We start from the raw sequence: 13,345 nt of genomic DNA on the forward strand, positions 1-13,345 counted from the left end.
GGCCGCTGTGCTGTGGAGTGCAGTGAAGTATGGAATGTATTGCAAAGAGGACGTCATAGGATTGAGAGTGGGAGGAAGAAAATAAATATTTGAAAAAACACTTAAAGCCAGAAGAAAACAAGTATGGAATTAAGGAAAAACAAAAGGTGAACCAAAAATAATATAAGGGTATTATTCAGATGTATGGATATACAGTCATGCACCACGTAACGACATTTTGGCCAATGTCAGACTGCATGCAGAATTGTGATCCCAGAGGATTATAATGAAGCTGAAAAATTCCTATTGCCTAGTGATGTCATACCCATGGTAACATCATAGGGCAATAGATTACTCATGTGCTTGTTGTGATGCTGGTATAAACGAACCTACAGCATCGCCAGTCATATAAAAGTATACCACATACAATTATGTATAGTACATAATACTTGGATAATGATAAGAAATGTTACTGCTTTATATATTTACCCTACTATAATTTTAATCTTTATTTTAGACTGCATGACTTCTAGTTAGATTTTTCAAAGTTAGCTGTAAAACATCCTTAGGCAGGTCCTTCAGGAGGTATTCCAGAAGAAGGCATTGTTATTGTAGGAGATAATGGCTCCACACATGTTATCGCCCTGAAGACTTTCCATGGGACAAGATGTGGAGGTGGAAGATGGTGATAGCGATAATCCTGATTCTGTGTAGGCACAGGCTAATGTGTGTGCTTGTGTCTTAGTTTTTAGCAAAAAAAAATTTAAATGTGAAAAAAATTTAAACATAGACAAAAACTTATAGAATAAAGATATAAACAAAATATTTTATAAGCTGTAAAATGTCCTTTAAGCTAAGCATTGTTACAAAAGAGTCAAAAAGTTAAAAAAAATTAAAAATTTATAAAGTAAGAGTTACTGTAAGCTAAGGATGATTCATTATTGAAGAAAGAAAATATTTTTTTAATTTAGTGTAGCCTAAGGATACAGTGTTTAAAAATTCTACACTAGTGTACACTAATGTCCTAGGCCTTCAGGTTCACTCACCACTCACTCACTGACTCAGTACTGCAAGCGCCATTCATAGTAAGTGCTCTATACAGGCGAATCATTTGTTTTTATCTTTAGCAAATGTAGTTTTACTGTATCATTTCTGTTTAGATATGTTTAGACATATGTATACAATTGTGTTACAGTTGCCTACAGTATTTAATACTGTACATGCTGTACAAGTTTGCAGCCTAGGAGCCATAGGCTATACCACATAGCCTCCGTGTGCAGTAGGCTATTCCATCTAGGTTTGTGCAAATACACTCTATGATGTTCATACAATAACTGTATCGCCTAACGATGTATTTCTCAAAACGTTTCCCTGCTGTTAAGCAACAAATGGCTGTAGTCATAATAGTAAGAAAAACGTGAACATTGAAAATGATTGCTCAGCTGGGTGCTGTGACTCACACCTGTAATCTCAGCACTTTGGGAAGCCAAGGCAGGTGGATCACTGAAGGTCGGGAGTTTGAGACCAGCCTGGACAACATGGCAAAGCCCCATCTCTACTAAAAATACAAAAATGAGCCAGGTGTGGTGGCACATGCCTCTAATCCCAGCTACTTGGGAGGCTGAGGTAAGAGAATCGTTTGAACCCAGGAGGCAGAGGTTGCAATGAGCCAAGATTGTGCCACTGTACTCCAGCCTGGGTGACAGAGTGACACTCTGTCTCAAAATTAATTAATTAATTTAAAAATAAAATAAAAATGATTGCTTTTAGGAAGCATAACGCAGTATAAGGGAGGTAGGACTAAAGAATGCTATAAACAGCATTAGAGCGCTATCCTCACCATTTGATTTTTTAATCCATATGCAAATTTTCCTTTAAAAAATAATTCAAAGTAAAGGATTAGAGATACAGAAGAAATTAAGACTTTTATAGAAGAGAATTTTATAAATAAGACAAGATAAAAAGCCTTAAAGAAAAGGCTAATTTATTTAGTACCCACACTTACTCATTTTCATCTTCAAATAGGTTTTCAAAATATACAATGTGTCGAGCACTGTCTGAGGACTCTGGATTCTGCAGTGAATAAAATGGAACAGAATCTTTGGTCTCATGGAGTTTACATTGTAGCAGAATGGAACATTATAAACCAGAAATATGAGAAATTAGTAAATTACATGCTATTTTGGAAGAAAGGAGCAGTTAGAGAAGAATGGAGCAAAGGACAATCAGAAGTGAGAGGAAAGGAAACAAAAGAGGCTGAACTAGAAACCCCCCAAATAGAATATTCACTTCTCTATTCTGTGGCAGAATGGATTAGCCGTGGGGAGCGGCAAGAACAAATTCTCAAGGCAACTCTCTCCCCTTGAAAGTAAAGGAAACACATGGAATGGATACGTAGTATTAATCCCCTAATTATAACATTTTTCTTAAACATATATATATTATATACAAGTTTATTTATTTGTGGTCACATATACTTGTAGAAATATATAAAATATAATCTGCAAAGAAACATATTAAATGATTTCAGTCATTATCTCCAAGAAGGGAACTAAGACAGTGTTGGCAACCAAGGGAAAATTTCATTTATCCAAAATATTTGGATTTTTATATTGAAGACATAATTATGTATTAACTAAGTAATTGTAAGTGAAATCAAATCCACATAAAGACTTTGAAATCCATTTTAATTAAATGGCTATAATGATTAGAGTTAAAATTATAAATGCAAGTTTGTGGTTATATATCAATTACCACAGTAGCAGCTTCATACACAAGCTTTAAAAAAAAAATGCCAGTTACATTCTAAATCCCTATAGCAGCATTTCAGGGAAACAGTTTGTCAATATTACCTTTCCTTTGTCAAATCTGTGAAATAGCAGTTGATTTCTTAAAATAAATCTGAAGCTATAAAATGTTTCTCATAGGTATTGTTGCTCCTAGCTTCCTTCTGAGAAGGGATAGTCTTTCTTTTCTCTCTCATTCTTTTCATATTCAAAAAGACTTCCTCCCTAAGCCTGATTCTAGACAATTAGTCTTCACAGTTTGTTTTTTGAAACCGTTTTATTCTAGTTGTGTTCATTCACCACACACATAACACACACACACACACACACAGATGCACGCACTCACACAGACACAGACACACACAACAGACAGCATGCACAAGGTACTTCCCCACCTCTGTTTTTTTTTCTTTCAAATGAAAAATAAACAGGCAATTTGCTCTGACTCTAGCCTAGAGTGTGCTGTTGGATAACAAACTTAATAAAAACATTCGGTTACCAATAAAATCAAAATTTGGAAGGTAAAATTTTCTTGGAATAGCAGATGTTACTGTTTCTTTAGTCAGAAAAATGTCAGGGCACCCCCAGAGTCACAAGAGTAATTATTCAAAATCCAGGATGTGGCCTGATCTCTGTGAATTTGAGTGTGCATTTTTGCCAAAGGGAATTTTACCAATTCTCTTGCTTAAATGTCATGTCCTCCACATTGCCTTTCTTGGCTTAGCTGAGCCAGAAATGATCCCTCCTCCACTGGATTCTTATAGGCCATAGGTTATGTCACAAATATGGTTCTCATTCACTGGTTTTCAATGTTGATATGTAATACTTACAAGTCGTAATCCTCTTTACTAGCCTGGAAACTTCAGGGCTAAGGGCAGTGATCGTGTCATATGACCCATTTGATGGTGAATTAGAAAAACAAATAACACAACTATGTTGCTTTGCTATAATTTCTAGAGTCCTTCTAGAACTCAGTTTGATAAAGGGTGGATCATTAGAAATTCAATTCAAGAACATTTTCTTCCTTATATTCTAAATATACCTCGAGCAGTTTAACTTACCAAAAGGTCACTGAGCATGATTTCAGGTATATTTTTCTAGTCATAATTTCAAAATGATTACATAAAATCAACGTGGAAAAAGTTGATCAAGAATTGAGATTATCTTCTAAATCTTATTCGGTAAAACACTTCCTAGAACTTTAAAATAAGCACAAAGCATGTTTAAAATAAAAACACTATATACATTTTATTTTAATCTATGTGTATTATCAGAAAAATGCTGCAAAAATACTGGGAAAAAGTTATTTCACCAATCAGAAATAAGCAATACTGATAGAAATTACCATTTTACTTGGGATATTTTAAGTTATAGATTTACAAAGGAAAAGATACAGCAATAGTACTAATGAAATGCATTTTTATAAATCTTCAAATCAGTAAGATTCAGGACATAAAAGCATGATATTTTGAAGCACCAATCTCTAGAGTCTCCAGAGTTAAAAACAGATGTACACAGATATTGCAGTGAAGTCATTCTAAATTTATTTTTATAAATAGTGTTGAACCAGCAGAGTAGGGACTCATTCAGATTATGGTAGATATTCATGCTTGTATAACTACAGATGTTTATGTTAATATCCCCTTTAAATGGAAGGCGTTCTATCTTAAGTATATTCAACACCCCTTTTTATTCCTGTGGTGCAAGAAGCCCTACCTCTGCCTGACATTCCTTTATGGAGAGAGAAAATGGCATAGAACAAAGGAGAAAATTAAACAATAAAGCAGAAAAAAAGAGTCTATAATTAAAAGTGGTAAGGACAGGTAAATATAGCACTGGGAATGGTGTCATTCAATTTCACTCTACTGAATATTACGCTATACCTCAAGGTTTTTACAGAATTATATATTTTTTTAAAGTAAGAGAGAGAAAAGGTTAGTAAGATGCCATCACTGATGTTAACATTATTCTTAAGACTAATACTCAGTTTATACTGAAAGCTAATATTCTAGGTTACCCACTCTCTCACCTTCTCTCCTTTTCTCACCCTTCCTCCATCATTTTTTCCTACCTTTCTTCTATCCATATGCCTAAACTATTATAGGCAAAACATTAACAGTTTCCCAGGAAACAAAAGGGTTCAGACAGCCTCTAAATTATAGAAGTTTTTTCCTGTGGCAATAACAGCACACACGTTCCTTTAATCAGGCATAAAAAAACCCCTAGAGACTGTGCTTTGTACAAAAAGGCTAGCTATTTTCAACATGTAAAGAAAATGGTTCAGAAATGTAAGTGACAAATATAAGCCAACACTGCCAACCTTCGTGCTCATATATAGAATTTTTAAAGAGTCAAATGTCTGAATTTGTTTCAGTCTCATATGTTCCAATGAAATCAAGATTAAAGATTGTCCTATAATTCTAATTAAATGAGTCATATTTTACCTTTTACAGAGTGATGAGATGATTATTTTTTCTCTAGAAAAGTCTAATACAGTGCTCCTTTGGAAAAATAAACAGGGAATTTTAATTAGGTGATGTGGGTCATATCTCTGACTTTGCCACCAAAATTAGTGCAGCCTTAATAAATAAAGATCATTCCTTGGCTTCATTCACTTCCTCTTCAGAGCAATAGAAATGTCTGCTGCAATGAGGCTGGACTGAATCCTCTATGAAAACTACAGCGTGGCCACACCACAGTACCAGAAATAACACAGACTTGGCTCTATTCTGTGTTGCCTCGTAACCAGTTGCATCAGCCTACACTGGTCTGTTTCATTGTTCATCTTTATCATACTTGAGACTTCCCACTTCAAAGATATAATTGTGCATTCAACTGATGAATTATGCTGAATTATGAAATTACAACCTCCAAATCTATAGCCTAATATATTCTGCCTCTATTCTAACCTCTTTCTATTTAGTTCCAAAGACTTAGCCCTTTTCTGATTTAAAATCTATCCTTCAACTATTGCTATTAAAACTCTTCTTTGTCATCTTTATTTAGTGACTTTGCCCTATCTCTTCTGTATCCCTCTTGTCTCTTTCTAAGTATTTCCAAATCCGTTGATGTCTTTTCTCCAGAATATAAACAAGCTCACATCTTCTGAAACAGATGCCTTGGTGGGACTCACAAAGGGCTTAGCTCATTTACTCAGCTCACAGCTCTCAAACCCTCATGGGATGGGGAGCACGCAGGTGAGATGCTGCAGGAATCAGGACAGAGGCTTCTGGGCGCTGGCAGGAGTAGAACTCTGTGTGGCTCTGCAGCAGCATCAAGGGGAGTATCCATGACCCCCAGAGCTCCGGAGAGCATGTATTACAGTGTGCTCTTTTAGCTTTGCTGTCCATGGATGGCTTAAGTGTTTAACAGCTCAATAGGGGGTCAGGGTGACAGCCTTTTGCACTTGCCCTCTTAGTACCTGAGTTCTTGATGGCATCCAGGAAGAATCAGGTTGCATGAATGAACTGAAGGGTGGTGAATGTGGAGGATTACATTGATTAGTGGAAGTGGCTCTCAGCAGGATGCAGAGCTGGAAAGGGGATGAAGTGGGAAGGCAGTCTTCCCCTGGAGTTTGGCCATCCCTGAGTGAAATTTTCTCCAAAGTTCCACTGTCCAAGCAGTCCTTCTGAAGTCAAGCTGCTTCTCTCTGATGTCCAGCTGCTTATTCTTCTCTCTCTTTTTCGGCTGCTCTGCCACTCTGCCAGTGGAGCTTGGAAAGCTTGATGTATTAGTTCATTTTCATGCTGATCATAAAGACATAACTGAGACTGGGTAATTTACAAAAGAAAGAGTTTAAATAGACTTACAGTTGCATGTGGCTGAGGAGGCCTCACAATCATGGCAAAGGAGCAAGTCATGTCTTACATAGATTGCAGCAGGCAAAGAGAGAGAGCTTGTGCAGGGAAATTCCCCTTTTAAAACCATCAGATCTCATGAGATTTATTCACTGTCATGAGAACAGCATGGGAACGACCTGCCCCCATGATTCAATTACCTCCCACCATGTCCCTCCCACAACATGTGGGAACTCAAGATGTGATTTGGGTGGGGACACAGACAAACCATATGATTCCATCCCCAACCTCATCCAAATCTCATGTCCTCGGATTTCAAAACCAATCATGCCTTCCCAAGAGTCCCCCCAAAGTCTTAACTCATTTCAGCATTAGCTCAAAAGTCCACAGTCTAAAGTCTCAATAAGCAACAAGGCATGTCCCTTCCGCCCAGGAGCCTGTAAAATCAAAAGCAAGCTAGTTACTTTCTAGATACAATGGGGGTATAGGCACTGTGTAAATACAGCCATTCCAAATGGAAGAAATTGAACAAAACAAAAAGGCTAGAGGCCCCATACAAGTCCAAATGCAGCAGGGCAATCAAATCTCAAAGCTCCAAAATGATCTCCTTTGACTCCATGTCTCACATCCAGGTCATGCTTATGCAAGAGGTGGGCTCCCATGGCCTTGAGCAGCTCTACATTTTGGCTTTGTGGGTATAGCCCCACTCCTGGCTGCTTTCATGGGCTGGCATTGAGTGTCTCTGGCTTTTCCAGGTGCTCAGTGCAAGCTGTCAGTGGATCTACTATTCTGAGGTCTGGAAGATGGTGGCCCTCTTCTCATAGCTCCACTAGGTGATGCTTCAGTAGGAACTCTGTGTGGGGGCTCCCACTTCACATTTCCCTTCTGCACTGCCCTAGCAGATGTTCTCCATGAGGGCTCCACACCTGCAGCAAACTTCTGCCTCAGCATCCAGGCATTTCCATACATCCTCTGAAATCTGGGTGGAGGTTCCCAAACAACAATTCTTGACTTGTGTGCACCCACATGCTCAACACCACATGGAAGTTGCCAAGGCCTGTGGCTTCCACCCTCTGAAACAACAGCCCGAGCTGTACTTTGGCCCATTTTAGTAATGGCTGGAGTGTTTGGGATGCAGGGCACCAAGTGTCTAGGTTGCACACAGCAAAGGGATCCTGGGCTGGACCACAAAACCATTTTTTCCTCCTAAACCTCCAGACCTGTGATGGGAGGGTCTGCCACAAAGGTCTCTGACTTGCCCTGGAGACATTTTCCCCATTATCTTGGTGACTAACATTTGACTTCCCATTACTTATATAAATTTCTGCAGCCAGCTTGAATTTCTCCTCAGAAAATGGGAGTTGCTTTTCTATGGCATCATCAGGCTGCAAATTTTCTGAACTTTCATGTTGTCTCCCTTTTAAAACTGAATGCATGTGGGAATTCAAGATGAGATTTGGGTAGGGACACTGCCAAACCATATCACTTGATAAAATGCACATTCTGATTCAGTGAGTATGTGGTGGAAGACAGTGTTTGTAGTTCTAATAAGCTTCCAGGTTGATGATTTACCTGCTAGTTAAAGGTCCACACATTGAATAGCTGGGTCCATTATGGGGAAGGACTTCTCCTCATCTTCATGCCCCAGTGGGTTATAGGTTTGCTGTATTTTCTATAGCTCAGTCTTCAGTGTGTGAGCTGGGGACTGGCACAGCCGGAGCCCACAGGTCAGGGATCTCTGTGAGTCACCAGGTTTATTTACCCCAACTGGATGAAACATCCAAGTGTGCTTCTCAACAATAAAAAATATTAGAAAGCCCTGCCCCAGAATTCTAGCCTTCAAATCTCACCTATTTCCAGTTCTTATACTCCCACCTGTATATTCATTAAATGGATATCTCATAGACATCCCGTTCACTATATATATCTAGAACTTAACTCACAATACTTGTCCACAGGACTGTTCCTTTCCTTGTATATTCTATTTTTGTCATGGCACTATAATTCTCCAAGTTACTAAAGGAATAAATATGATTATCTTACATTACTCTCTCTTTTTCACACATCCAATCAATGGACAAGTGTTTTTTTTTTTTTTTTTTTTTTTGGTCATTTCTGATTGTGTTTCCTTCTCTCTGTTTTTGAATTGTGCTATAGCATTGATCACATACTATGGTCTCTGAAGCCAGTTTTGCCCCTCCTCACTGATCAACATATTTTCTTCACAGTTATCCATGTTATTTCTCTCTTTCTTTGTGTTCCCAAATTCTTGGCATGCTTTATTTTTTTAATTTTTAATTTTAATTCTTGCAGGTACATAGCAGGTATGTATATATTTATGGTGTACATGAGATTTTTTTGATACAGGCATGTGATGTGTAATAATCACATCATGTAAAATGGGGTATCCACCCCTCAACTATTTCCATATTACTTCCTTAGTGATATTTCTGAGACGATCTGACCATGTTCTCCTTTCCTACCTGTCACAGTCCTTTTTGCTTCAGTGAAGGTCTGAGTTCCACGAGGCAGAATGCATCTGGAGCCTCTGGACATCCTTTAGAGATGCTTCCAAGAAGTTCAGCATGCCACTTCTATTTACAACTTCTTGGCCAGAACTTGGCCACAGAGGCAAACAAGCCTGCCAGGAAAACTGCAAAATCTTTAACATCTTGGAAGTGTCTTTAAAGAGAAGCCTCTTCTTTCTGATGGCTAAAAAGAAGCCAGAATGAACGAAAGCAGAGCATCTATCTTCGATCTCAAAGGAGCAATCCCACGTTAAGGGTGGCAAAACAAGAGAGAAGGATTGGCAACCCCCTATTCCAGCCTTGAGCTGTTCTCTTGCATAGTTTTTCTTTTCCTTTCTTTCTTTCACTCTTGAGAGGAAGAAAAATGTTTCTTAAACCAATGTTATTGTGCACTTTTTGTCACTCATAAATGAACCTAATCTGTACTGAAACAACAGTAAGAGTCTGGTCTGTTCATCCTTTATTTACTTTCTTGCCATTCAACAGCCCTCACTTGTACTATACAATGAATTTTAGAAACAAAGATAGATAATCTGGCATTAAGGTTACTAATATATATACTTTTTTGAGATGGAGTCTCGCTCTGTTGCCCAGGCTGGAGTGCAGTGTGATGATCTCGGCTCACTGCAACATCCGCCTCCTGGTTCAAGCAATTCTCTTGCCTCAGCCTCCCTAGTAGCTGGGATTACAGGTGTGCATCAAAACACCCAGCTAATTTTTGTATTTTTAGTAGAAATGGGGTTTCGTCATGTTGGCCAGGCTGGTCTTGAACACCTGACCTCTAATGATGCACTCAACTCAGCCTCCCAAAGTGCTGGGATTACAGGCGTGAGCCAGTGCACCTGACCAAGGTTACCAATATTTAATTAAATAGGAAATTATAGCTATAATGCTAAGCATATATTTTCTGCTAAAGAGAGATTATCAGATTTTGACCATGGTAGTTTTAAAAAATTGTAGTTGGCTAGAACAGCTCTACACTTTACATTTTAAAAGTAGCATATTAAATATAATCACTCAGTCTATAGAAAGGTCACTCAGTTCTTCAAAGAAAGAACCAAGATCTAATCCTGAGTCTTATTTCTCCAAATTTATTCTTATTTTCACATGGCACACAAGTGAATGAGGAGAGGCAATAGAATTCAAGGACAGTTAATTTAGAAAACATTGCAATCTACTCATTTGACAAAGGGCTAATATCCAGAATCTATAATGAACTCAAACAAATTTACAAGAAAAAACAAACAACCCCATCAAAAAGTGGGCAAAGGACATGAAAAGACACTTCTCAAAAGAAGACATTTATGCAGCCAAAAAACACATGAAGAAATGCTCATCATCACTGGCCATCAGAGAAATGCAAATCAAAACCACAGTGAGATACCATCTCACACCAGTTAGAATGGCATCATTAAAAAGTCAGGAAACAACAGGTGCTGGAGAGGATGTGGAGAAATAGGAACACTTTTACACTGTTGGTGGGACTGTAAACTAGTTCAACCATTGTGGAAGTCAGTGTGGCGATTCCTCAGGGATCTAGAACTAGAAATACCATTTGACCCAGCCATCCCATTACTGGGTATATACCCAAAGGAGTATAAATCATGCTGCTATAAAGACACATGCACACGTATGTTTATTGCGGCACTATTCACAATAGCAAAGAGTTGGAACCAACCCAAATGTCCAACAACGATAGACTGGATTAAGAAAATGTGGCACATATACACCATGGAATACTATGCAGCCATAAAAAATGATGAGTTCATGTCCTTTGTAGGGACAACTGGAAAACATCATTCTCAGTAAACTATCGCAAGGACAAAAAACCAAACACCGCATGTTCTCACTCATAGGTGGGAATTGAACAATGAGAACTCATGGACACAGGAAGGGGAACATCACACTCTGGGGACTGTTGTGGGGTTGGGGGAGGGGGGAGGGACAGCATTAGGAGATATACCTAATGCTAAATGACGAGTTAATGGGTGCAGGAAATCAACATGGCACATGGATACATATGTAACAAACCTGCACATTGTGCACATGTACCTTAAAACCTAAAGTGTAATAATAAAAAAAAAAAGAAAAGATTTAAAATAAACGAGCTATTTCTTATAGAGGCATATATCTCGTCTTTTTACTACTATGTTTTTGAAATTTAATTCTGATTTTTCTCTAGGAATCTGAATTTTTTTCTTATCAACTAAGCTTTTCCAGTGTAAATTTGATGTGAGATTATATTTATGATAACTACACATATACCCACATGGAATGATATGTACTTTGCCCTTTTGAAATAGAGCAAAATTTTAGATTTACAGTTATCACTTAGGGGGAAATACTTAGGCTACACATAAAACCTAATTCTCCACTATAGTCTCAGGAGGCACCAGCAAAGGTCTGCAGCAGAGTCAATGACTTTGATGATTCTCACCCTATTTAAGATTTGCAGGAAGAGATACCCTAAATTTCAGAGATTTAAGGGGAAAAATATTTTAGAATCTTTTCAAGTGTTTTAAGGTTTTTACAAAGAAACAGCATAAAGCAGAAGGAAGATTTCTAATAGTTCTATCTTTATAATCCTCTGCTGCTTCTATTCTTACCAATAAATAAAACAGGAGGCAAGTTAAGGACGCAGAGTCCATTTATTTGTAGTAGACAGTAGGATATACAAAAAAAGAAAAGTCTCTTGGTATTTTAATAGACTAAATGTAAGTCACTTCTTATAAAGGAATGCTTTAATAACATGGAAAATATTTAATGCATATTAGATTGTTTTGTTATTAATAAGAAAGTAATTTATAAAGGCAGATTGTCTCTAAGTTCTTTGGGTTAGGATTTCATTACACACTTCTATCTTTATCACATATCAGAAATGTAATCACTTGTTTATAAAATCAAGAAAACTTATATGTCTCTTTCTTATTGGATGTTTGTCTTGTTTAAACTACTAGTAATTAAGTTTCCGTCTTTAAACTTCTGATAAGTAGAACAAACTGATTTTAAATGACGGAAATTAACAAAAACATGTGTATGTCGACACCAATTGGACAAGTGAATATAGAGTAGCTTATTAGAATATGTTCTTCCCTTACAATCAAGTGCTGACAATAAAAAATTTTGTAGCAGAGAAAATTATTATTTGAATAAACATTTGCTGTTATTTTATAACTCCCTTGAAGAGTCATACAGATTTTCCCCAGCAGCTAGTCCTAACACAACAATACAGTGTGGATTTATTTGAAAAGGAAACTTGAGGGCCCATGTGGAAATATCTCCATGAAGTTTGCCATATTCTCTATTCCACATGGAAACTGTGGCCTGTGCCAACAGTGCTTTCCCTGCCCATTCAAATTCCATCCTCTTTTCTGCCCAAATTCCATCACCTGCTCAAGATTCATTAAATATTTCCTCCTTCTTTATAAAGAATCTATACTCCTTTCCATTCCGGAAAAAAATGTTTTTCCTCAATATTTATCATTATTACTATTTTGGGTAGTTATTCATAATTATATTTTCAGTTATTGTCAGCAAAGAATCATCACTCATCTACTTTTTACAGAGACTCACAGGATTAATACATAAATGTATGTAAACAAAGAGACAAATGTTCTGTGATACCAATGGTTCTACATCTATCTAGAGAATTGAAAACGTATTAGAGATTCTGATCCCAGAACTCTGATAGGTGCAATAGTAGAAATTCAAGTATGATACCTTGAGAATATGCATCATTTATTTGATTAATATTTAGATTGTCATTCAGTTATGCTTTCTCTTTTCAGTGCAAATATCTTTTTTAAACTAGATGATTACATCATACATTGATTTAGAAATACATCTTATATATGAAATAGCAATTTTCTACAACTATTATGGTATGAAGCGTTATTTTAGTTGAAAATATTTAAAAGACAAACCATCACACATGAAAGCTGACTACTGTTGAAAAGAGTAGAGTTGGGAATTGTTTCCAAATAAGAACAAGTAAGGCATAGGTGAGTAAGAAAATGAACATTTTTAGAATATTTTTTTCTAGACATTTTTCCGTGAAAAGGAGAGACAAGAGGCAAGTGGAAAATATATTACCACAGACACATAAAATTAGGAATAAAGAAAAATAAGCTGCACCAAATTCCTCATCAAATGTTCCCCTGAATGTTAGAAGTGCAGAATGATAGCATAGTAATTTTGGTTATGCCTCGAGTTATTTATCTGAAATTGTTAATTTGCTTTTGAAAAGAAGAAATAG

At 37.0% G+C, this 13,345-nt stretch overlaps 1 protein-coding gene across 3 annotated transcripts in view; it reads right to left on the reverse strand.

Moving 5' to 3' along the window:
* The window catches only part of GLRA3 (glycine receptor alpha 3), a 175,264-nt gene that overhangs the window by 153,476 nt on the left and 8,443 nt on the right, over nucleotides 1-13,345 (reverse strand). The window contains exons 1-2 of one of the 3 annotated variants that reach the window (XM_058435839.1): nucleotides 3,827-3,962; nucleotides 1,985-2,052 (exon numbers count right to left, since the gene is read on the reverse strand). The exons of the other annotated variants lie outside the window; for them this stretch is intronic. Of the exons in view, the coding sequence (XP_058291822.1) occupies nucleotides 1,985-2,052; nucleotides 3,827-3,844 (86 nt within the window). The 5' untranslated portion in view covers nucleotides 3,845-3,962. Of the gene's footprint in view, nucleotides 1-1,984; nucleotides 2,053-3,826; nucleotides 3,963-13,345 lie in introns of those variants that run through there. 3 annotated transcript variants of the gene reach the window in all.

Source organism: Hylobates moloch, unplaced genomic scaffold (genome assembly GCF_009828535.3).
Source record: "Hylobates moloch isolate HMO894 unplaced genomic scaffold, HMol_V3 SCAFFOLD_3, whole genome shotgun sequence".
Classification (NCBI taxonomy): Eukaryota; Metazoa; Chordata; class Mammalia; order Primates; family Hylobatidae; genus Hylobates; species Hylobates moloch.